Source organism: Rutidosis leptorrhynchoides, chromosome 8 (assembly GCF_046630445.1).
Source record: "Rutidosis leptorrhynchoides isolate AG116_Rl617_1_P2 chromosome 8, CSIRO_AGI_Rlap_v1, whole genome shotgun sequence".
Lineage (NCBI taxonomy): Eukaryota > Viridiplantae > Streptophyta > Magnoliopsida > Asterales > Asteraceae > Rutidosis > Rutidosis leptorrhynchoides.
Genome location: NC_092340.1, coordinates 53,405,281 through 53,432,244, shown reverse-complemented (window position 1 = coordinate 53,432,244; position 26,964 = coordinate 53,405,281). Strand labels below are relative to the sequence as shown.

Sequence of the window (26,964 nt, the reverse complement as noted above, 5' to 3'; positions counted from 1 at the left end):
ATTTGTGACTGTTTTGAATTTCGTAATGCATATAACCCTCGTCGTCTTTCAAGCAACTTTAATGAACGTGCTTTCTATCTATATAAATGTTTAGTTCAATCCAAACTAAAACTTAAACGCATTGGTTGAATGAAAAACATTGTTTGTTTTATTATCAAGTATGATATGATGTCTTATATTAATGTGGCTTCGATAATGTTGATAAGTTCGTCTTGATTTTATACTTAGTATTATTAGGGCCCACCGTGCAACGCACGGGCTCTTAAAGACTAGTAAAATTATAAAGTAGGCCGAATGAACCAGTTCCCAGGTCAAGTCAAATTAACTCGTGAATAGTAGCCCCAGAATTAATCACGCGCAAGTAGCTCGTGAATATGTCAAAGTATTTTTCCGTTATTGTATTGTACATAACTAGTTATCGAACCCTCGCTTCGCGCCGGGGTTCGATTTTCAATGTATTTTATTGCGTTTAGTAAAATTATTTTGTGGCTAACGATGATGTCGTTGAAGCGCAACTCGAGTCGAACAAAAAGGTATAACCCGTGAGAGATTTAGATGTTATTTTAAATTAACAATATATGTGCATCTCCGCGTTTCGCTATGGAATTGTCGACTTTTAAAAATTCAACGCAAAATCAACGTGTATGAAAAATACCTCAAATATTTAGCATTTTTAAAAAGAGTACGTTTTGCGTATAGCTAGTGACATTGTGTTCCTAAAATTATTTCGAGTTTAACGATGGTGTCGGAAAAATTTAACTCGTTGCGAGTGAGAAGATATGACCCGTTTATTAACCTGAAATAAATGTAAATATGGTGATGCACAAATAAAAGCAAAACTGTACCAATTACTTCATCCAGAATCACCAAAAGCAGATTAAATGATAAAGAACTTCCAAAGAAGATTTTAGGCACGAGAATCACTTGCCAAGAAGTTTGAGCTACGTTTATTAACCTGAAATCCGAGCCATATGTCACCACTAGTGACCACCACCCTTGTGGTTTTTGTTTTAGCTACGTTTATGATTCCGCTTTCTGGAACGAAACCAGACCTTATCTAGTAAGAAATCAACACCACACGGTACCAAACATAGGCTTCTTTGCCAGAATTTTGTCGTTTGGACAAATAGATTAGTCAACCAACACAAATTATTCAAATTAATCCAACATCATAAACTTTTTGACAAATGACAGCATTTAAAAGTTAAACAAGGTAAAAAGTACACGCATAACATCTCATGTTTTAACACACACTGATAGAAGAGAAAAGATAGACAAGCATAACAAACATGTCTATTCCTCCTCTTCAGCTTCCTCCAGCCACTTCACAAACGGCTCCAACGCCTTCACAAAGCTTTGCCTACATCATCAAACACTCGCATCAGATTATTACAAATAAAAGATTCACATGCCATTTATTGAGATTTTGACAATAGAAATAGCAAAACAAATAACAAAAAAAACTTCAAGAGGTATATACATATTACCTTCCCTTAGGGTTGACTCCTTTACGGAACCAATGATGGATAGTGTCTTCAGCAAGAACATCTTGGTCATAAAGTGATCTTACAATTTCAGGGAATAACTTCATCAGTTTCGTATCTTCATAACATTGGACTTGAACCTTGTACAGCAGTTCTAGCTCAAGCTTTCCACTCGTACAGAATGTGTTCAACAACTTGGCCCACGTTTTCACCTGCACATTGTTCCAAACAAAACCACTTCAAAACCCATAAGGATGCCGAATAAGAAACATGATGGCACTTCGATCAGAGTACAATTACCTGACGGAGAGCCAAATTAGCATTCTGTTGTTGGTTTTTCCCAGACCATTGAACAGAATCCATCAGAACATCCCATAGGATCCTGACAACCTCAATTTCAGGTAATTTTGCATCCTTCACATGTTGTTTGACGGTTTCAATCACTTCTGAAATGTCAACTTCTTCTGATATTTGAGTTGTTAAAGCAGATTTCATTTCCTTCACCTTCACCTCAAATATCTTCTTGTCATTGTATTCAACCAAAGGCGCCATCCCTGCTTTTCTGCAAATTTAACATAGCAAATAACTTCTTAGCCATAATCATTCATAAACACACCTAACAAATGTCAAAACTTTAAATATAAGCACGTAGAAAACTGAAAACTTAATGCTTCTTGCAGTTAGGATGACATAAAAATATACGCCTGAAAATCTTCAGTGTTCAAAAAAAAAAAAAAAAAAAAACTTACGTGAAATGTTCAGAGAAAGCTTCAGCAGATCGTTTTCCAGATGGAAAGAACTCAAGCAAGTTGTCCTCCATTTTGCCTCGTTTCAAGATGGAGATGAGATCATCAAGGCTGTTATCAATCAGATACTCCTTGAAAAAGTCAGTTATAAAAGTAAGGACGAGCCCTTTTCCAACTAGGTTATCCTTAAGAAGCGGCTGGAAGACTGTCTCTGGTGGCAGACCAGACAGCTTCTGGGAAAAGGCGAGTGCTGTGAAAATAGCAAGCTTAATTCGTTCATTTTCCTCAAAGAACTCAAGGGACTGAAGAAATCTTCGCATAACATTTTCAAGATTCTTGATCAGAAAAGGCCTTCGCCTCAGAATTTTCTGTATATAGATTACAGATGGTAAAATGAGTTCACGCTTAGCCTCACAATCTAATATTGAGTAAGTATGACGCTCCCCTTCATCGGGCTTTGTTGTTCCAGGTTGAGTACGCCCTCCAGTAAAAACAACCTGAAACAGTACAATCAGTTTTCCAGAAAACGGGAAAAAACGGGGTTTAATCGGCATATGGATTATAAATAGAGAAAACGTTCACCTCAAAAAAGGTGTCACCATATCTGCTGAAGTTAAGGTCTGAAGATTCAATGCACTTGGCAATTAGTTCCTACAGTAGAGTAAAAGTTGATAGAAACTGATGTCAACATTGTATAGGAAGTATAAATGTGAAAAGATGAGACTGAAATAACATAACATATATTGATAAACTGTAGTTGCTTAAGTTTAAAAAGGTGTACCAGATCACCAGCATTATCCAAATAAATCTGGACCACTGCATCCGCAAATGCTGCAGGGTCCAGAGGGGCTGCGATATTCCGTTTGCGGGTCTTGATCCGCTGACCACTGTAAGTACAGAAAAATACGGTCAAAATATAAAAACCTTCAAAAAGCTACTATATGAGTTAACAAGTCTACCATAATCATTGTTGTGAACGGATAAATTAACAACCCGGCTTGTAGGCATAGTTTTTAATATTCAAAATAACAAAGTATACGGTTGCAATACCTACATGTACTGATCTGACTAATAAATTAACACCCACGTAAAGCTATTATAAAAATAAGTTTTCTGCATAATTGATTGGTTGCTTTTGACCTTAGTGAAATCACATGTTCTGTATAAGATCTCAAATTATACTGAAAATTTTATAAAATTTCATCATTATCAACATATTAATAAGTTCACTTCATAAACTTATTTCAAGTAAATCATAAGGAGCTTTACAAAACAGATTAACAAGTCATGATAAGGCTCATTCATCATTTCATTCCGTCACAAATAGGAATAAACAAATTGCATCATGTTCAAATTATAATTCATAATATCAAAAAATAGAGAGATGAAGTCTCAACCAAAGATTGACCCAGCCAGATTACTCAAAAAGATATAATAAAAATAGGGACATACAAATAAAATATATAAAAAAAATATTGATTTAAAGCCTATATGAGACTACTAAAAATAAGATCCAAACGGTAGGACCACTTGAGGAATGTTAAGAATATTAAACGAAGGTCGAAATCACATTAAACATAAAGTACAAGAAATGTATTTAATTTAATAAGCCCTAATGTACAAAAACAAAAGAAAAACCTTGAAATCATTATCTTTGAGTCTAAATAGCATATCCAATAATCCATGTTAAAGGAAAAATAAAATAAAATAAAAGAACAAAACTTACCCTAGAGTGGGCTTCTCCTTCGAGCTGCACAAAATTGAAAACCAGGTACAGTATTAGACAAGATCCACCGGAAGAAATCAAGAATGCAATAACACATATACAAATTAACAGCGTAAAATCAATAATATATTATGTAATAGATCCTCTGTTTCAATGAATTAATCAGTAGCCTCGAATCATACGATATGAAAACATATATACACATACATACATATACACACACTCGAATCTACGAAACCCTAACGTTCATTTCCAGCTAGAAACAACAAAATATCACAAATGATTTAGTCTTTTAAACGATTTGAATCACAAAAACCAAATAACAGATCTGAAACCCTAAAAAAAGGGGAAAATTCATAAGAAACCGAATTTGTTAATTAAAAACATATATAATTAACAGATTAATACGAAATGAAATTAAAAAAAAAAAAAAAAAAAGACAGAATAAAAATTATACCTCATAAACCAAGTCGTCGTTTAATCGAAGATTGGCGAGTCTCTGCTACGACTCACGGCGTTTATGAATCGAAACGAAACAAAACAAACAGAAAAAGAGAATAAAAATAAAGAGACGGGAGGTAAAAAGAGAGGAAGGAGCTTTGGGGAGATATTTATTTTGGGGAGGGTTACACTTTTACAAAACTTAACTATACACATGGTTTATTTGTCAAATCTTGCAAGTTTAGTTACTATAGTTTTTTTCTTGCAAATTTAGTCACTGAGGTTTAAAAATCTTGCAAGAATGATCACTCTGTGTAAAAGACGTTAATTTTTTTGTTAAGTTAGATCACAAGACTTGCACATGATGGGTAAAATCGTCTTTTTCCCATTTCTTCTTCTTTAATCTTTAACATTCTTCAAACACTAGCATCTTACCTTCATTTTCAATTATCTGTTTCTATCTTACTACATATCTTTAGTTCAAAGTAAAATGAAACCCCAACAAAAAAACGTATCTTTGTTTCAGTTCAAGGTAGATCTTAAACATCAAAGCATAAACGTTACGAATTAGATCTTAAAATGAAACCCCAAATTCATTCACCCAAAACCAAATCTGAATCTAAACCAAATCAGAGAGAAAATCTGTGGTCACCAAACAAAATCGGAGAGAAAATCTGTGGTTTGTACAAGGTAGATCTACAAACGAAGAACCGCCGGGCATCTGCATCGATTTGATTTCAAGAAATGGGTCTGTTAGAAATTAAAATATAAACTATGAACACACCCAATTTTGCATAAACAAAATCGTTGAGAAACTTTGTCTCAGTGTCGAGGGAAGCAAACATGATAGAAAATCTTGTTCGAGCCAGAAAGTAACCGGACTAAACTCCGGAAACAAACGTCGGAGAGCAAATCGTCGCCGGAAATAAACACCGCAGGTCCGATGGAGTCAGTCTTCTTCTCCAAAATCAAGTGTACAGATCGGGCCGGAAAAAGATGAAGATCCGGAATCTGCTTGATTTAATTTCGCCGGAAAAAGGTACCGATCTAGATCCAAATTTTCACGACGGGGTTTAAAGAAGCTGGTACACTTTAGGGGGTACATTTGCAGAAGCTGGTACATTTGTATCGGTATGTAACTAAATAAACACTAAAAAGTATATTTAATACGGAGTATTTGAGAAGGTGCTGTAAACAATATGGATGTGTTGTAATGTTAAAAAAATACGAAGTACTATGTTATCTTTTAGTAACCAGTAGCGAAGTGTAAGTACACATGGTATTTGAAGGTTTATCATTATTGTCAAGGATTTTTATGCAGATATGAATTTAAGGTAGGGTTTTGGAATCAAAATTTTGATGGTTTTTTTTTTTTTTTTTGGAAATTTGAGATTGTTGATGAATCTGAGTTTTGTGATGAAAATGGACTGGAAGGGAAAATGACCAAAATACCCTCACATGCCTGGCACATGAGTGACGCTTACCGGATATTATTAACGTCTGTTACACGGTGTGACTGTTCTTGCACGATTTTCAAACCTCAGTGACTAAACTTGCAAGAATTGACAAACCACAGTGACCATTCGTGTAGTTAAGTCTTTTATATACGTACAAAAATACATCGAGTTTTAATCATTTAATTTTTTATTTTTTTTATTTTATAATTTATAATTTATTTTATACTACGTATAATAATTTATATTTTATAAGTGAGATCTAGAGAGAACTATACACAACTGAAAGAACTTATACACAAACTTCACATGTAAAAAAAAGAAGTTTTTTTTTATATAAGTAACCTTTTTTTAATACGGGGTAATTTTTTTAACACACGGCCTAATATGTATCACCCGTCTATGTGGCATGCAGACTGACAATTAGGCACAGACTAACATGTAAGTTCAATCTGTTGCCACGCAGATTTACACATAGGCACGTACTGACACTTGACACATATTAAGCTACACAGACTCGCACGTGACACAGACTATGACCTGTGAGATTTTTTAAAATATAAAATTATAATAAAATAATACTTTGATATCGGTCTCTACAACAGTTTTCATAATTCTTTCCAATAAAAAGTTGTCTTTCGATACTTTACTATATCTTATATTGTATACGTATATTTTATTTATTTGGTTTGCCATTTGATACTACGATTCATGTGTTGATTTGATAGCTTTTAGGTCAAAGCCCTTTAGCTTTAACTTTTTTATCATGAATCATGGTTTTGGAAACATGGCTATTAAAATCATCTGTATCAAAAGATTTTAATTTTAATATATAATTGCAATAAGTTGGTTTATACAAAATATTTAGTTGCATATAACAATAATAAAAAAGTCAATAAAACATTGTATTTTGTTTATATTCTAAAATAGAATGGCATACACATAGTTAAAAAATGTTTGTATCCATAAGTTTCAAAACAACACTAAGCAAGTAGCAAATCACAAAGGTTAACAAATGGCAAACACAAGTAAACCACACAATAATAATAGTCATGAATTAGCATTGATCAACTCTATATACGTATATACAAATCAATCTAAAATCAATCTAATCCATAAAACATCATAGGCTCTATAAGAGCTATTACAAATGCTACAAGATCTACTTGACTCCATGGTTGTTATAACTACCAACATAACTAACTTACTTAATAAGCTACCACAAACAACATAAAACAAACAACATATCTCTAAGAACAATAATCCAGCTCCAAGCAGCTTGTTTATTTCGCAATGGTGCGAGATTAGTAATGTGCAATTAAAAGTCCGCCTTCAAAAGCTTCGCACGTGGAAAACGTTTATGTTTTCATACGGATCCGCCTGCTCTACATGGATGTAATCCTTGCTTTAAGAACCTGCAAAATGCATAAAACATCAACAAGATGATTTAACCTAATAATTGCCTTTAAGTACTTGGTAGTTATATTAATTAGTAACCATGCGAGTGTGTCAAAAAACATCCTCGATGCCTCTTTTCGTGTTTTGCCGATTAAGAGGTTGTTCACATAAAGCATATTTCTTCCACGTTCAGCTTCTTTATCAAAAACATAATTTGGAGATATTTTGTAACAGCTCTACAACAAGTTCAAAATCTCACAAGTCACAAGTATAAGCACCATTACTTTATTAATGAAAATCTTATGAATCAAAATTGTATATATATGTTACTTCGCCGCTCTAAATCATTTTTTTTTTCAGCGAAAAAGAATCATACTATTAAAACCTTCATCAAAATGATGAAGTAAACGATTACAAGGTAAGTCTGCCGGCTTTAATACAAAATGCCTATAACAATAAAACTAAGCCGACGAAATGCCGCTCTAAATCATTGACAATTCATTTAAAATTATGCTCAAAACCCTTCCAGTAAGCGTTACATGCCCATACATACAATAAAATAAGATAATGAGTACATGATATGTGTAGATAATAACATGAGTATGATATCACAACAGATATCGATGTTTATGTAATGATAGTACACCGAACATAAAATTGCCTCCATTATAAACTTGCCTAACAGGGTACTCAACGAGTTAACTTAATTAATTAGCCACAGTCGATAGTCAATAATCACTATATACATTAAAAGAGAGTCTCGATTAGCTAATAATTGTTTTCAAAATTCCCTTAATTAACGTTAGATTAAATAATTACAGCATTATACCCCTTGATCTAATGGTCCATAATCATCCACTTAAAATATTAGCTAATAAATGGTAAAATAAAATTTATACCCTTTATACCCTTGAAAAAAAACACGCGGACCTTAAGGACAACAATCTATTCGGATTTCGGATCCTTACCCATCAAATTACCCTAAATCAATTCATCATCTTCATCTCTTCCAGACCTATTCATTCTTCTTCCAAACCTAATCGATACCTAAGCCATTTTGTTTTATCAGTTAATTCTTCATCCATTATATATATCCATCCTCAACATACTACGGACTAAATGCCCCAAATCAATTCATGTATTTCATCCATCCAAATCCTCAATTTGTTAATGTCATCAACATCCACCAAGCATCGCCAGGGTTCTAATCCGAATTTTCGGTAGGAAAAGAAAGAAAAAATCAGAGACTTTGAGTTCTTATAACTATTCGATTTATTTATTTGCAGGGTTTGGGATTTCTTTACTTAATTGATATGAAAAGAAAGCATAATTCAGAGCATCGATTACCAACCCTAACGATTGGATTCTTCTATCTTCAGGTTTTTGGATTTCTTTACTTAATGATTATTTTTATGGGATTATGGAATTGGGAATGGGAATGGGATGGGATGTTCGGTTATCAGTTTATGTCATCCACATCAAGGAACGCACATCAAGACCATTAAAAAAAAGGCTAATTTCATAGTTCGTTTATATTCCTTATTATTCAAATCAATAACGATTAATTTGTGATACAAATCATTCATCCGATGTCGTTTTCAATCAATTAAAGGTGAGTTTTGATTGGAAATCTTTTTGTTTTGCTTTATGGATTGTTTCAATATATGATGTTTCGTCGGTTGCCGATAGAAATTTTTGAGCCTGATTTTACCCTATTCCAGATGTAGAAATCTATCAATTCGATCTCTGGGATCTACCATTACCCAGGTCAATCCAATTTATTATTCTTTGAACTCTTGTAATAATTTTTATGGTGTTGTTTTGTTACATTGTGATGAAGGGTTCAACACAACCTTCACATAATCAGATCTTATCCATGGCAGAAGGTATGACTTGCTATTCATCATTTATTTTTCATATATCGCATATTATTTTTTACAAATTTAGATCCTAAATTATAAATGAGATATGGATACAATTCAACTCACCTTGGCAGTTAATATATTTGATCTTCATTTTCTATTGTATTTTTTTGTTTTGGTGAATAAACAGGTAAGTATATAGATGTCGATGTCCACGATTCTACCAGATATGTATTGGGATCGTTATTGTCATCATCACCTTAGATTAGTAGTTTTTCTACTAAAGGTAAGTGTTTCTAATTTCTTGATGGATTTTAATTTTATTGTTTTACATTTTTTTTTTTTTTTTTTTTTTGTGTATTTTTACTTTTATCCGTCACTAAGTGTATTTACAATGTATGTGTTATACATTTGTCTGTACTCTGTATTGTAGTTGAATAAGTTGGTGGGGATTGTAGGTAGTAAGTTTTTTTCACTTGAACAATGTTTTCTTGTGTGTTGAAACTTTAATTAGAACATTTATTTGTTTGGGTTGTTGTTAGTGCTACAGTTATCAAGGTTGGTTATAATACCTTAAGGTGTTTGTATGAACTTGTCATTAGTCTTTTTCTCATGCATATAAACCGTTTGATGAAATGCTTACATAAATACTAATTATGTTAATATTATGCAAGCTGGGAACTTCAATGTGCAGTTACCTGAACTGATCGTTTGAGCCATTACATATAGGATGGATGAACAAAGCAAAAAGTTTAGCACTAAAGTTAAATCAATAGTAATTAGTCCAATTACGATTGATGATTGATTTGTGTTGTTTTAGGATTTTAGATATATGGTAGAAAGTAACTTGATGTATTATCACTTCACCATTTTAACAATGTGTAAATGTGATGTATCTTGATATCGTATAATTTTTTTTTTTGTTGACTATTTTAACACCTCTTGCAAATATGACGATTAATTACAGTTTGCAAGATATATTCACTTATATCTTAGTTATGATTGCAAAAGTAAATCTTATATTTCAGAGGTGTCAATGGGGTTTAAGGATGGTAGCGGTTAAACCGCTAAAAGGAGTGGAGATGGATTTCATCCGGTAATTTCTTGTTCTATTCTACACAAGTTGATGCTTCCACTATGAATGGGAGCAAATACTCAATTGGTGGTTTTGATGGAATGTATAATGCTGAAGTAGAAAGAAGATTAAAGGTATCTGCTTGGTATACCTTTTCTTTTTGAGACTACATTTTTCGCGTTTGCTATCAATTTATTAAGTTAAAAGAGTATTTTGTACTTAGATAAACATAAGCCTAAAAAATTAGTTTATAAAGGTGTGCTACTGTATTTTCGTTGACAAGGGAATTGATTAGTTGCTGTCATGTGGCATAGAATATTATATTTGAATCTATCAAATCCACATTGGAACATTGACCTTCATACTAATTATAAGTGTTGTCATGTGCATGGTATACATTGATCACTATAACTACAAGGATAGGTAGATACATAGTTATACGTATTGTTTTAGGGAAGCATATCTTGCGATTTGGCCGATTGAAGTAATTGAAAAGCGAACGTGGTAGCCGACTCACCAACAAGCTTGAAGAAATGTGATTGGTATGTATCTTAACTTCTACGCAGTTGGTAGCAATGAAATATCATTACATCTTTATGCTGAAAATGTTTCTGCTAACCCAATTTTAAGGTTTTCAATTGTTGTGGATTCAGTCAACCAAACAGTTTATATATATGCATTATTTTATAACGTTGCCGTTACTATTTCACAATTTTGATCTCCTGTTATTGGGTTACCTTGCGTTGGGTTTTAGTTGAGCAACATCTCTCCAGGTATGTTTCTTCTTATCTGCTATAGATAAGGTATGTATTTGGTTTTTGGATTCGACAAAGATTAAATTTTATACAATGAGGTTGATCGTGTGGAGTTAGAGAATAACAATGTTTTATCAATGGTCCAACTGGCTTAAGTTATCATTTTTTTTTAATTTTTATTTTTATTGTCAATTGTGTTCAAAGTTCTTGCGTTTATTTTTTAATGGAAATTTTTTTCGCTAATATCTATATGTTTTTGTTTTGATTATTGTATCTTACTTTCACTGCAAGGACCGGAAAAAACATTACTTGCGAATGGGGCTGTGAATCTGCCTTCTGTCATTGCTGATTCTACTACATTAGAAAGGGTAGATTTGGTACAAATTATACTTCCCCTACATTTAATACAAAATGATTTGATATGAAGTCTAAAAATCACCTTACTTTTCAATATCCTAATAATGTTCTTTACGTTAATGTGTTTAGTGTTACAAAATGTGTTACTTATTTAGTACTTTTAAGTTTTTATTTTTGCATTGGTATTTAAGTTTCTTGTCATTTTATATGTAACTAAAATTGGGTCTTTTTTCCGATTCAGTTTGTAGGAAAGTTATGTTTGAGAAGATGTGGCATCAGTATTTTATAAGCGTCTTGTGGCAACTACATTTCTTGTGAATTTTCGTATGTAAAATATGAGGATATAACTAATAAATCATTACTACCGCAGAAGTGTTATGTTAATCATTTAATGTATTTGGTCAGGTTGCTGCTTTAACGTCGAAGTAGCTCAGAACATCCCTGAAGTAGACAAGATTATTAAAAGGGCATGTTGTCCTAGATTCATTCATGGAATTAGAAATGGGTGTGTTGTAGAATATTTTTTTCCTGGTAAATATCTTAAATCAATCATATATGCACGCTGAAACATTAAACACGGGCAGAAATGTGTCTAGAGAGGGTGTTCAACAAGCATTGCTTAAATGCTTGAAGGAACGTTGCGTACTCTTTGTGACTAACAAACACTCTTTACTTCTACCTTCATGGTAACTAATTGTATTCTTTTTACCACATAGATTGATTTAAAGTTTTTTTTTTTTTTTTTTTTTTTAAGTTTACCGTAATGTTGTGATTATTGTTAGTAGTGTCTCTGTTTGATCTAGACTGGAAAATTCGTGTGAATGTTGCTTTTGGTGCTGCACAGGTATTTCTTGCATCCATTAAGATTGATTTTGGTGCTGTACGGGGGTATTGCTAAAGTGTTGTATATTGTAAGATTCCTAATACATCGCCTGAATAAGTTTTCAATCTCCGGGGTTTCGGAAATATTCTCAAGTACCAAATCTACTATTCAATTACTTTCTGAAAACGTTTTTTATTCTTCAAACTTTTTCGGAAACAGGTACGTGTTTAATTAATTCTTCTAAATATCAGTATACTTGTATTCTTTGTAGTATAAGATACATTCAGATAACTATGTTCTGGATATTGTTTTCGGCTGGAGTTTGATTGACAATAACATCAAAGCTTAGGGTTCAACAAAACCATCGTATTATAAAAGCTCATCAACTATAAAGATAAGTTGTTCTGTTCATCATTTATCTACTATAGTGCATATAGTGCTATTATATTATTGAAGCCTATAACTATAACTATAATTTTTTGAACCAAATTGAATCTTATGAATGATACATATAAATAAACAATAATAAATGGAAGGCTAATGGAAAAAGATTTGTGAACAAGGTTAGGAATGTAAACAGGTTTTTAGTCATCATCTCATTAAAACGTGCAAAAAAGAACCATGTTTCACCACATATTTATAACATGTCCATCGCATCAAGCAGGATTTTTCCTCTTCATCTTCCAGGTAATTGAATATTGATAGTACATTTAACAAGTTCTAATAGGTAAACTTATTGTTAACATTTTTCGTTGAATTAATAAAAATTTACGAAATGAAATGATAAAAACAACAAATTTTTGAGCTGCTAAAAAAAACATTTTTCTCAATATCCCAATTCCGATACAAAACTTTGAGAAATTAGTAGTAACATTTGTCAAATATTAAAGTCTTATGTAAGTACGATATCTAAGTCTTTTTAAATCACTCTAATTTTGATTCATTATTATTAACTATGTTTTAATTTTGGTTTATTATTATTTACTGTGTTTTCAATTAAAGGTTCAAACCACCTGTGTACAAGAAATGCTGTTGAAGTAAAGTTGAACGTCACGACTTCAACCCTTTGTGTTCATGTTACGTTTTCCATTTTAATGGTTATGTATCCAATCGTGTATGTATATTTAGTCTTGTGGGATGTTACATGTATTATTCTTCACTTCTTAACACAGACACGAGTGTTTTATATTGTTCAGTTGAAGTATCACGATATTGTTGGTTTGGTTCCTGATGGTATGGTACTATACTCTTGGCAAAACAATTGATGTGGTATTTTATTTGAATGGGTATTTTGTATTACTATGATGTGTGACTCATTTATCTTTCTTTGATTCTATAATATCTTTAAAGTTGCTATATTATGATCATTTACTTGTATCATAATACATTTTAACTTTGAATTACTTGCGAGGTGATTTTATTATAACATTTTATTTTGTTAAGCTCGCGAATTCGCGGGTATTAGCAAGTTTCAACTGTCAATGAACACGGCATATAGATAAAATCACGATATATAATTTTAATGTAATTATATAGTCTTCTTAGTCATTAACTATATAGTCTTCTAATGTGCATGTTAAATTTTTAACTTCTTGAGTTGTCCCGCACGTAAAGGTCTATTTTAACATCATTTTATTTTATAATCTTTACAAAGGAAAATAATAAACGGAAAAAGATACGGAGTAATAGATTGCAGGGGCTATAGTGAATTAAATCCTAATTCATGTTAAACATATTAACATTCTTATATCTAAAATGGGTACAATAAATTAGCTATTATGTTCAATATATTAACATATTTAAGTCCCATATTAACATATTGCAGGTCATGTTTCACTATTTTGGATCCAACGAATAAATTAGTGTTGTGTTTTAGAAGAGATTCTAATTCTTTCTAATGTCTGGACTGATGTGCTGAATTTATGGATGCTTATGGAACTGACATTGGATGATGTTCGGTGACTGTTGAGTGTTGATAACCTGGGTCAGATTCAATGTCAGCTGAATTTTACTTTCTTTAATGTTGCTAAAAGTTGTTGATGTCTCCGTGGACTATTGCAACTGACAGTAGAATTTTGATAATCATTGGAAGTCGTCATATGGGGAATTTAGGCAAGTGGTGAGTAAGAACTTTGGTTGAGATGTTTATAGTACAACTGGTGGCATTTATATGATTTTATGAAAGGAAATTAAGTGGATGATAGATGTATATGTATGGTGGTTTAATAGGTAAGGTGTGACATGTAAGACAGTGCATATGCGCATCGGGTTGCTTGCATATAACATGGTCACGAACAGAAGAAAAAATCAAAATATTTTAGGGTTTAGTGTATAGGGTTTATTGTATAGGGTTTAGGTTTTAGATTTTAGAATTTATGGTTTAGGGTTTAGGGTTTAGGGTATAGGGTTTAGTGTGTAGGGTTTAGGGTTGGTGGTTTAGGGTTTAGGGTTTAGAGTTTAGTGTATAGGGTTTGGGGTTTAGGGTTTAGGGTTTAGAGTTTAGGGTTTAGGGTTTAGGGTTTAGAGTTTAGTGTATAGGATTTAGGGTTTATGGTTTAGACATTAAAGTTTAAGGTTTAGATTTTAGAGTTTATGAATTAGGGTTTAAGGTATAGGGTTTAAGGCTTACAATTTATGGTTTAGAGTATAGATATAGGGTTTAGTTTTAGGGTTTAGTGTATATGATTTAGGGTTTATGGTTTAGTGTATAGGGTTTAGGGTATATGGTTTGGGGTTTAAGGTTTAGAGTTTAGGGTTTAATTTTAGAATTTAAGGTTTAGGGTTTAGTGTGTAGGTTAAAGGGTTGGTGGTTTAGGGTTGGTTTAGGGTTTAGGGTTTAGAGTTTAGTGTATATGGTTTAAGCTTAATGGATAAAAAGGACTAACGTTGAGAGTTAATGGTTTAAGGTTTAGGAATTGCTATTTAGGGTTTACGGTTTATGGTTTACAGTTTAGGATTTAGGGTTAAGATTTTAGAATTTATGCTTTATGGCTTAGGGTTTAGTGCATAGGGTTTAGTGTTTGGGGTTTAGAGTTAAAGGTTTAGAGTTTAGGCTTTAGAGTTTAGGGTTTACTTTTTAGATTTTATGGTATAGAGTTCAGGGTTGTATGGTTTATAGTTTAGGGTTTAGATATAGGGTTTAGGGTTTAGGTTTTAGAGTTTAGGGTTTGGGGTTTCGATTTTAGAATTTATGGTTTAGGGTTTAGAGTATGGTTAAGGGTTGGTGGATTAGGGTTGATTTTGGAGTTATTGCTTAGAAATTAGAATTTTTGGTTTAGGGTTTAAGTCTTGGGGTTTAATTTTTACAATTTATGGTTTAAAGTATAGATATAGGGTTTAGGGTTTAGGGTATAGGATTTAGGGTTTAGTGTATAGGGTTTAGGGTTTAGGGTTTGGATTTTAGAATTTAAGGTTTAAGTTTAGGGTTTAAAGTTCAGTGTTTAGGGTAAAGGGTTAGTGGTTTAGGGTTTAGATATAGAGTTTAGGGTTTAGAGTTTAGTGTATATAGTTTATGGTTTAGGTTATAAAATATGGGATTACAAAAATTGAAATAATTTATTCTAACTACATTTACATGAGTCAAATATACGTAATATGTTATTTTTTTTAATTTATAGAAAAAAAAAGAAAATAAGCAAAGAATAGAGAAACAGTTATGAAACACCGCAAAAAAAAAAAAGGTTCCAATTGTTAAAATGACAATAGTAGTTGTTAATTTCAAACTGTTATAATTAACGTACAATTATATTTTTTTATTGTAAACGTACTTCACTAAGATGGAAAAAAGGTTATACATGTTCACCAAAAAAACGAACTACTACAAAATGTACTTTTTTAATACAAGTTCACCAAAAAATAGAAAATATACGAATTTATGAGTTTTAGTTCTCAATCCATTTACAACTGCATTGCTAAAGTATTATATCACATTTACGGATTGAAAGACACCAAGACCTCAATCGTGGTACATCTTAATTTAATATAATCTATATACTTCGATCTTTTATAACAATACTGTGTATACCATATAAGTTTTTGTTTAAATATTTTCTGAAAATCCGATTAACTTTAGCAAAAAGTATAGTGATTGGTTTGTTGAACATCGCCAACATATATTACAACTACGTAGAAGATTGATTGAAGAATTCATTGAAGACGACATTCTACCAATTATCGAAAACATAATATTACATTTCTATAGCTTATTTAATATGAACAAAATTGTTACTAAATTTGATGTCTTTAGTATTACTTATGGTATGTGTCCTACTCAGTGGTGTATAATGTGGATGGGTAGATTACGTCCAACTGATATGCTACGGGTAATTTCTTTACCTTATTTATTATTATTGGTTTTATATTAACTACTTTTTCATATTTTAATTTTGAGATTAACATACATTAACTTAATCTTGATTGTGACAGTTAATCAACAATCATATTGAAGTTTTGGACCTCAACTTGAAAGAATGAAATCTTTAACATCTGAAATTACGAACTAAGAGATTGCACTTACTACAAAATTTAGAAATTTAGAAACCACAATATTAAATACTTTAACAGGGATGAAAGGACCCGTTCATATACATTATAAATGATTCACAATAGTTGATTACATCGCGAGGTATTTGACCTCTATATGATACGTTTTACAAACATTGCATTCGTTTTTAAAAGACAAACTTTCTTTACATCAAAAATTGACGGCATGCATACCATTTCATATTACATCCAACTATAATTGACTTAATATTAATCTTGATGAACTCAACGACTCGAATGCAACGTCTTTCAAAGTATGTCATGAATGAATCCAGGTAATATCCTTAAAATGAGCTAATGCACAGCGGAAGATTTCTTTAATACCTGAGAATAAACATGCTTTAAAGTGTCAACCAAAAGGTTGGTGAGTTCATTAGTTTATCATAATCAATCATTTCTGTAATAGTAATAGACCACAAGATTTCAGTTTCCATAAATATTCGTACACTCGCAAGTGTTTAAAAGTATTCTATAAGTTGTAGGCACCCGGTAACAAGCCTTAACGTTCATGTTTTACCCTCTGAAGTACAGCAGATCAGGTGTGTTTAAAATAACCTCGAAGTACTAAAGCATCCCATAGTCAGGATGGAGTTTGTCAGGCCCAATAGATCTATCTTTAGGATTCGCGCCTACCGTACATAGACAAGTAGTTTAATGTTACCAAGCTAAGGGTATATTTCTGGTTTAAACCCACATAGAATTAGTTTTAGTACTTGTGCCTACTTCGTAAAACATTTATAAAACAGCGCATGTATTCTCAGCCCAAAAATATATATTGCAAAAGCAATTAAAAAGGGAGCAAATGAAACTCACAATACTGTATTTCGTAGCAATTATGTATATGACGGCACTGAACAAGTGCAGGGTTTGTCTCGGATTCACGAACGTATCAATATTGTGATTCAATATTGCAGAAAAGTACGTAGACGCAACGAAAATGATAAACGTTAGGTTGACCTCACGAGCAATACCCTCGATCAATACCCATAACCTCCATAGCTATAACCCATAATTTCCTTAGCTCTATCCCGTTTGAAAACTTATTTTGAAATAGTCTGAGTATAACTCCGTCGTAGTATTTTATGTATACTAATAATATCTTGAAATAATACAAAGAAAATATATATATGTAATTCGATTGAGAGAGTTTATAGAAATATATTTTTAAGTTTCTATGAAATAATGAAACCTATTCAATTCTATTTATAATAGATTTTTGAATTATTAAAGTGAATTATTAAAGTATGAATTATTAAAGTGAATTATTAAAGTATGAATTATTAAAGTGAATTATTAAAGTGAATTATTAAAGTATGAATTATTAAAGTGAATTATTAAAGTATGAATTATTAAAGTAAATTATTAAAGTGAATTATTAAAGTATGAATTATTAAAGTGAATTATTAAAGTATGAATTATTAAAGTGAGTTATTAAAGTATAAATTATTAAAGCTAAAGTAAAGTAAAAGTAAAGTAAAGTAAAGGAAAAGTTAAAGTATAGTAAAAGTATAAAACTATATACGTATAATACGCGTATAAATATATATAATATTAATTTAAATCGTTATATATATTTAATAAAATAAAATATAAATATCGTTATCTTTATCATACTGGTTAAGTAATGAGTTGTCAAAAGTGGTTCTAGATATTTATAAAAGATATATACGTTTTAATAATAAAGTTCTTTTTAAACTGAAAACGTTTTTTGTACTTTTGAAACTAAATCAAATAAATATGATAATTTTGTTTTCCAAAACTAAATATATTTAAGAATCATTTTGTTAAAAGGTTAAAATAATGGAAATTGTTATATCATAAAACATTTTAGAAAAGTAGAATTATATATATTCATAATAGGTTTCAAGTTTTTAAATTATAGTCTATTGGTGAAGCATGGGATAAAGTCCAAAGGTTAAATAAATGTATGAAATCATCTTAATGAAAAATGTCGAGTTACTTAACTTGTCGATATCCAACATCTAAGTTATTTACACTCCACGTTCTTATTTTCATATTAAATAAAATGAAAGTTAACATAGTTATCTTATCAAGGTCACGAGAAAAATATTATAAAACATGCCTTGGAAATTAAACAGGAATTTTCACTAACCCTTGTCTAGTTCCCGTTAATTGACACATTTGTTCTTATTTATAAATCACTTTACCATTTTCCGAATGTTGTCAAAAAGAATATATTTCTTAAATCACAGTGGACCTCATAACATAGGCCCGTAATCATATCATAATGTATCTGATAATTCAATCATTTGATATTATCTCTTAATTCTGTCGATAAATATATCGAAACAAATACGTTCATGTAAAGTATCATATATCTAATACTTTGTTAATGTTTTCAGTTAATATTATATATTATATATACATATCTATATACTCATAATTGTTCGTGAATCGTCGAACACGGTCAAAGGGTAATTGATTACATGAATGTAGTTCCAAACTTTTTGAGATTCAACATTACAAATTCTACTTATCGTGTCAGAAACATATAAAGGTTAAGTTTAAATTTGGTCGGAAATTTCCGGGTCGTCACAGTACCTACCCGTTAAAGAAATTTCGTCCCGAAATTTGATCGAGGTCGTAATGGCTAACAATAAGAATGTTATTATGATGAATATAAGTTGATTCATAGGGTTTTATCATGATTGAGAAATATGGATAAAATAATTCGATTACTCGAAACGTATGAGTGAAGCTATCGTAAAAGAGTGAAATGAGAAAATAGGGATTCATCTTATCTTTTGACGTCATCACGGTTGATCTCCGGATTAAAGAAAATCTTTGTAATCTATATAGGATTTGATTCTTCGGTGATTAATGAAATTATGAACCTCTTCGATTTAATGCGATGATTCATCTCGATTTTTCTGTCGGATATTTCACTATAAATCCACCTCCTTCGTTTCCTTTTAATTCACACCTTCTATTCTTTCTCCATCGATTCTTACTTTAAAATTATTCGTCAATATGCTTCATCCAGTGCTGATTCTCGATATACTCCTCACTTTCATATCTGTCGTTCTTCTTTTTTATCTACCTCCAGAAGAATCTATTTACTTCTACTATACTCTTGGTTTTATAGTTTTTTTAGTTCTCCCGTGTCTTTATATTGCTATATGCATCGATATATACAGTTTATAGTTTCTGGGTTGTTGTTGGGTTTTATATCTTCTCTTATATTTTGATGTCCCTGCTTCTGTCTTCTATAATCATTGTCATCCCCAATTAATGCTCTCTTTTATTTTTTGCGATTTATACCCCAATTTCTATTTCGGAGTTTTGTCCTTTCGTTTCTTCTTCTTGCGATTAAGCACCGCTTGTAATGGTCCAGAATTCGCATATATGAATTTCGGAATGAACATTGTTAATGTTCTAAGAAGGAAATTGTAATGGCACGATCTTTACTTGTCAATTTACTAGAATACCTCGGAAAAGGCCGAATCATCAAGAAATATTTTCTTCATATTTTAGAGGTTAAAGAGAATACAAGAGTCGTGTAACATAGCACATGATGACGTTATGATCTGTGAATCATCACGTTCTATTTAGAAACTCAGCATGACTTACTGTAATATAATCACGTTGATCAAGTGTCATTATATTATATTAGTTCATGCTTCAGTTCCCAACACTACTTCAAAAATATTCCTATGGTGTAATACAGATAGCACGAAGAGGTAAATGATTTCAGATAAGAATAATTATGGAAATATCTTCAGAAATATGGAGAATATTTATAATGAAAGATACGATGATATCTTAAAATTTCTAATATCAGAGGATGATGAAGAATATTGTCCGTAAGGGTTTAGAGTCAGGAGCAAGGTATTCGATAATGACTTCAGCAGACACGGAATCATTTGGATTCTTTGAAGGTAGATTTCGTCCTTGTAATTTATCCACAACCTTATTCATGGTTTGCTCAATCCGTATTTTTCTGTACCAAATCTTCTCTTTTTCTGAGCTTTGCCAACACACTACTCTTTATCATCAAACTTTTTACTGTTAAGGTCGTTTATAGTTTTTACTGCGTTATCAGTATTTCAAGAACTAGTTAGTTTAGGGTGTTTTTCAGAAACTTCACATTCAAAGTATATAAGTCCAGAAGATATACACATATAATTGTTAGCGTAGACATGCTGCGAGATTTCAAAATACTGATTGCTAATTTTCGATGATTCATATGGCAATTCTCGTTACAAGATGCAGATGAGTAAATAATGGGGTTTTGATAAATATAAAGATTTTTCGAAAAGTTAAAGATCAATGAAGTTGTTAATAAGTTTACTGCTAATGTGGCGAGATATGAAAGGTTCCCCGGTAATAATGATGAAGGGGTAATCATTATAATAAGGCTTATTCGAATGAACAATTGAAGTTGGTTTGCTGGAGCTGTGACAAAACTGTCTATTTTTAGAAGGGATTGAAAAGTTATTTTAGCTAGTAAATGCCAAAAGGTCTGACATGGATACATGTTAAATTATGACTTTGGTTTCAAGAGTTTTTCAGGTACGTAACTGTAGATAACATGTGGTTGGATCATCATCTCGATTGTTCATTATTTGAAGTGTCTTCAGGTATTTCGAAGGGCTTGAACACAGATTATAATCGTTAATATACATACGATGTTCTAACACAGTTTTGAAGTTAAAGTATAGCTTTGAAAGATGTAAGAATCTAAGAGTGATGATACCGGTTATAACTTGAATTGAATTCGGCGATTTCAAAATCAGAATATGTAATTAGATTTTTGAATGAGTATGGTTGTTTTGATTTCTATAAAAGAATGTATATTGTTGTGAAAGTAGGGAGTATAATGGATGATTTGCTGAATCAGATTCGAAGAATGTAACATATTAATTGTGAATTTATATATCTCTCGGGTATTACCTACCCGTTAAAAAAAATGTCACAATTAATATTTTGTATAAAAGAATTTTATTACAGTCTTTATGGAAATATATGTGTATATTTCTTCAGATGTAATATAGATTTAATGAGTTAATATTAAATTAAACTCACTTGATTTATGGTTAAGGCTAGGATAGATAATTTCCAAACTTTAGAAATTACATAATCGTCGTAGAATGTTTTCTCAATGAAGTTATGAATCAATACTTCATCGTTGTGGTATTCCTTAGTATCTATAGGGCGTATGACGTCGATGCTCCTGGGACAGATTGTGAAGTTGAGGTTTGCGATGCGGTTGTTGTTGGTGGTGGTAATGGTACTGTTGATGTTGTTGATGGTGGTATTGGTTATGTTGCTGGTGCTGCTGCTGGTGTTTGTAACCTTTGCACCATATTCTCCAAAGCCACTACCCGAGCGCGAAGCTCGTTGACTTCTTCTATTACACCGGGGTGATTGTCGGTTCGGACGAGCAGATAAATAAGATCTAGAATTTGGTGTAGTATATAATCATGACGAGATACTCTGAAAATGAGAGATAAAATGGTGTTTCGGACAGGTTCGTCGGTAAGTGCTTCAGGTTCATTGCCTAGAGGGCAATGTGGTGGATGGAAAGGATCGCCTTCTTCTTGTCTCAAATGATTAAGGAGGCTACGAACCCATCCCTAATTCATCCAGAATAGATGATGGCTGATTGGTTGATCCATTCCAGTCACACTGCTTTCGGAGCTTGAGTGGAATTCCATTTCGAAATCCGAGGAACTTGAACTGATGACGAATTCCATTTCGTACGATTTGATAAAGGATTTTTCGATACGAAATGATTTTCCGGCTATCGGGTGGTATTCTAACTACATAGAATATCTATATATATAGATCAAAAGATTTCATAGATTACGGAGGAATTTACGGAATATGTCAGGCAAAGTTTACGGTAATAGATACGATAAGATATGATTTAGCAGATACGCTAAGATATGAATTTTGTCTATACACTATTCATGCAATCAATGCAGAAAGACGTGTCTAGACAAAGAAGGATAAGCAGGTAATTTCCTAAGGATGGTAAGTAGATGATTTCCGACTAAAAATGATAAACAAAAATTTTGACATGCAAACACGGTCGAAGTCCAGACCCACTAATGCATCTTAACAACTATCAGTTAGACACACTAATGCAAGACTTGGTTCGCTAAGACCACCGCTCTGATACCAACTGAAAGGACCCGTTCATATACATTATAAATGATTCACAATAGTCGATTACATCTCGAGGTATTTGACCTCTATATGATACGTTTTACAAACATTGCATTCGTTTTTAAAAGACAAACTTTCTTTACATCAAAAATTGACGGCATGCATACCATTTCATATTACATCCAACTATAATTGACTTAATATTAATCTTGATGAACTCAACGACTCGAATGCAACGTCTTTCAAAGTATGTCATGAATGAATCCAGGTAATATCCTTAAAATGAGCTAATGCACAGCGGAAGATTTCTTTAATACTTGAGAATAAACATGCTTTAAAGTGTCAACCAAAAGGTTGGTGAGTTCATTAGTTTATCATAATCAATCATTTCTGTAATAGTAATAGACCACAAGATTTTAGTTTCCATAAATATTCGTACACTCGCAAGTGTTTAAAAGTATTCTATAAGTTGTAGGCACCCGGTAACTGTAGTGACCCGAACTTTTCCATGTTTATATATATTAATTGAGATTGATATTTACATGATTAAATGTTTCCAACATGTTAAGTAATCAAACTTGTTAAGACTTGATTAATTGAAATATGTTTCATATAGACAATTGACCACCCAAGTTGATCGGTGATTCACGAACGTTAAAACTTGTAAAAACTATATGATGACATATATATGGATATATATATAGTTAACATGATACTATGATAAGAAAACATATCATAAAGTATATTAACAATGAACTACATATGTAAAAACAAGACTACTAACTTAATGATTTTTAAACGAGACATATATGTAACGATTATCGTTGTAAAGACATTTAATGTATATATATCATATTAAGAGATATTCATACATGATAATATCATGATAATATAATAATTTAAGATCTCATTTGATATTATAAACATTGGGTTAACAACATTTAACAAGATCGTTAACCTAAAGGTTTCAAAACAACACTTACATGTAACGACTAACGATGACTTAACGACTCAGTTAAAATGTAGTGTTTTAATATGTATTTATACACTTTTGAAAGACTTCAATACACTTATCAAAATACTTCTACTTAACAAAAATGCTTACAATTACATCCTCGTTCAGTTTCATCAACAATTCTACTCGTATGCACCCGTATTCGTACTCGTACAATACACAGCTTTTAGATGTATGTACTATTGGTATATACACTCCAATGATCAGCTCTTAGCAGCCCATGTGAGTCACCTAACACATGTGAGAACCATCATTTGGCAACTAGCATGAAATATCTCATAAAATTACAAAAATATGAGTAATCATTCATGACTTATTTACATGAAAACAAAATTACATATCCTTTATATCTAATCCATACACCAACGACCAAAAACACCTACAAACACTTTCATTCTTCAATTTTCTTCATCTAATTGATCTCTCTCAAGTTCTATCTTCAAGTTCTAAGTGTTCTTCATAAATTCCAAAAGTTCTAGTTTCATAAAATCAAGAATACTTTCAAGTTTGCTAGCTCACTTCCAATCTTGTAAGGTGATCATCCAACCTCAAGAAATCTTTGTTTCTTACAGTAGGTTATCATTCTAATACAAGAACTTCGAGCCATCCAAGGATCCATTGAAGCTAGATCCATTTTTCTCTTTTCCAGTAGGTTTATCCAAGGAACTTAAGGTTCGTGAATCAACCAGTGGCCAAGTCTTACTTCCCGACGAAGTAAAAATCTGTGAAAGTGAGTTATAGTCCCACTTTTAAAATCTAATATTTTTGGGATGAGAATACATGCAGGTTTTATAAATGATTTACAAAATAGACACAAGTACGTGAAACTACATTCTATGGTTGAATTATCGAAATCGAATATGCCCCTTTTTATTAAGTCTGGTAATCTAAGAATTAGGGAACAGACACCCTAATTGACGCGAATCCTAAAGATAGATCTATTGGGCTTAACAAACCCCATCCAAAGTACCGGATGCTTTAGTACTTCGAAATTTATATCATATCCGAAGGGTGTCCCGGAATGATGGGGATATTCTTATATATGCATCTTGTTAATGTCGGTTACCAGGTGTTCACCATATGAATGATTTTTATCTCTATGTATGGGATGTGTATTGAAATATAAAATCTTGTGGTCTATTGTTACGATTTGATATATATAGGTTAAACCTATAACTCACCAACATTTTTGTTGACGTTTAAAGCATGTTTATTCTCAGGTGAATATTAAGAGCTTCCGCTGTTGCATACTAAAATAAGGACAAGATTTGGAGTCCATGTTTGTATGATATTGTGTAAAAACTGCATTCAAGAAACTGATTTCGATGTAACATATTTGTATTGTAAACCATTATGTAATGGTCGTGTGTAAACAGGATATTTTAGATTATCATTATTTGATAATCTACGTAAAGCTTTTTAAACCTTTATTTATGAACTAAAGGTTATGGTTTGTTTTAAAAATGAATGCAGTCTTTGAAAAACGTCTCATATAGAGGTCAAAACCTCGCAACGAAATCAATTAATATGGAACGTTTTTAATCAATAAGAACGGGACATTTCAGTTGGTATCCGAGCGTTGGTCTTAGAGAACCAGAATTTTGCATTAGTGTGTCTTATCGAGTTTGTTAGGATGCATTAGTGAGTCTGGACTTCGACCGTGTTTACTTGAAAAATGATTGCTTAACAAATTTTGTTGGAAACTATATATTTTTAACATGTGAATATTATGTGATATATTAATCTCTTAACGCGTTTGATATTATGTGATAGATGTCTACCTCTAGAACAAGTCCCATTGACTCACCTAATAATAATGAAGAGTCAAATGTAAATTGGAATGATTCGTGGACTGATTCACAAGTTCCCGAAGAGGAACCGGAAGAAGAATCGGAACCGGAAGAAGAATCGGAACCGGAAGAAGAATCGGAACCGGATGAAGAAATAGAACCGGTGGGGGAAATAATAAAACGGTTAAGTAAAAGAAAATCCTCAACCAACCGACCAAGGTTAATTATGGTCAATGGTGTTTCCGCCAAGGAAGCAAAATATTGAGAGGATTACCAATTCTCCGATGAATCGGATTCCGACGAGAATTCCGATGATGTTATAGAAATTACCCCAACTGAATTTAAAAAGGCAAAAGAAAATAATAAGGGAAAGGGCATAAAAATAGAGAAATCTAATTCCAACCCCGATGAACTTTATATGTATCGTCAACGCCCGAAGTCCTTAAGTTGTAACAATGACCCGGGAACCTCTAAACCACCAGGTTTTTCTAAACCAATGTGGACAACGACGGCTCGTATTAGGGGAACATCATATATCCCTAGAAACTTGGCAAAACGAACCAAAACCGAAGAAGAAGAAACGAGCGAGTCGGAATAAGATAGTTGTATTCGTGTGGTGTAATATATGTAATATAGTGTTCTTATGCTTTATGATATATGTAAAAATTGCTTGTATTAATAAGTATTTTTTTATGAATCTAACTCTTGTCTATTTTACAGTTTAAAAACACAAAATGGATAGACAACCCAATATTTTAAGAGACCTACCCGGAGACATGATTGATGAAATCTTGTCTAGAGTCGGCCAGAATTCTTCGGCACAACTATTTAAGGCGAGATCAGTTTGTAAGACATTCGAAGAACGTTCCAAGAATGTCTTGGTTTATAAAAGACTTTCGTTTGAAAGATGGGGGATATCACATTGGGAAACCCATAAGTTACGATGTGTTTACTTTGACGCATATATTGCGGGGAACCCAAATGCTATTTTACGCAACGGGTTAAGAAATTATTTTGACTCAATATATCCGAATATTGGACTTCGTGATTTAGAAAAAGAGGCTAACATGCAACATAAAGAAGCATGTTATGCTTACGGATTAGTAATGTTCGCTTCTCACCAAAGTGAGAACAAGAACATCGGGCTACAACTATTAAACAAAACGTTTCCACAAGTGACGGAGTCGGTAATTGGGGTAAGAAATGAGGTTTTTAGATTATTACGGGACTGTTGGACATTACGTAACCCTCATCCCTTTGATGACGTTACAACACGCTGTTTTATCAATGGCCATAACGGTTATGTTGCACAAGACCAAGGATGGGAAGTAGTCCTAGTAAAACCAGAATGCATGACTTGTTTC

The 26,964-nt window shown here is 32.0% G+C and overlaps 1 protein-coding gene and 1 long non-coding RNA gene across 3 annotated transcripts in view; one reads left to right on the top strand and one right to left on the bottom strand.

Moving 5' to 3' along the window:
• Positions 1–1,094: 1,094 nt before the first annotated feature.
• Positions 1,095–26,964, bottom strand: part of LOC139861452 (uncharacterized) — a 69,019-nt gene continuing 43,149 nt past the window's right edge. The window contains exons 1-8 of one of the 2 annotated variants that reach the window (XM_071849843.1): positions 4,414–4,550; positions 3,957–3,980; positions 3,012–3,117; positions 2,813–2,881; positions 2,234–2,727; positions 1,785–2,046; positions 1,488–1,696; positions 1,095–1,360 (exon numbers count right to left, since the gene is read on the bottom strand). In XM_071849843.1, coding sequence (XP_071705944.1) covers positions 1,294–1,360; positions 1,488–1,696; positions 1,785–2,046; positions 2,234–2,727; positions 2,813–2,881; positions 3,012–3,117; positions 3,957–3,980; positions 4,414–4,418 — 1,236 coding nt within the window. In that variant the 5' untranslated portion in view covers positions 4,419–4,550 and the 3' untranslated portion in view covers positions 1,095–1,293. Of the gene's footprint in view, positions 1,361–1,487; positions 1,697–1,784; positions 2,047–2,233; positions 2,728–2,812; positions 2,882–3,011; positions 3,118–3,956; positions 3,981–4,413; positions 4,551–26,964 lie in introns of those variants that run through there. The other variant, XM_071849842.1, reaches the window with a different exon arrangement.
• On the top strand, positions 8,292–13,402 carry LOC139861952 (uncharacterized). The gene is made up of 3 exons (XR_011764021.1): positions 8,292–9,135; positions 9,302–9,397; positions 10,140–13,402. It is a non-coding gene; the product is annotated as an uncharacterized lncRNA (long non-coding RNA).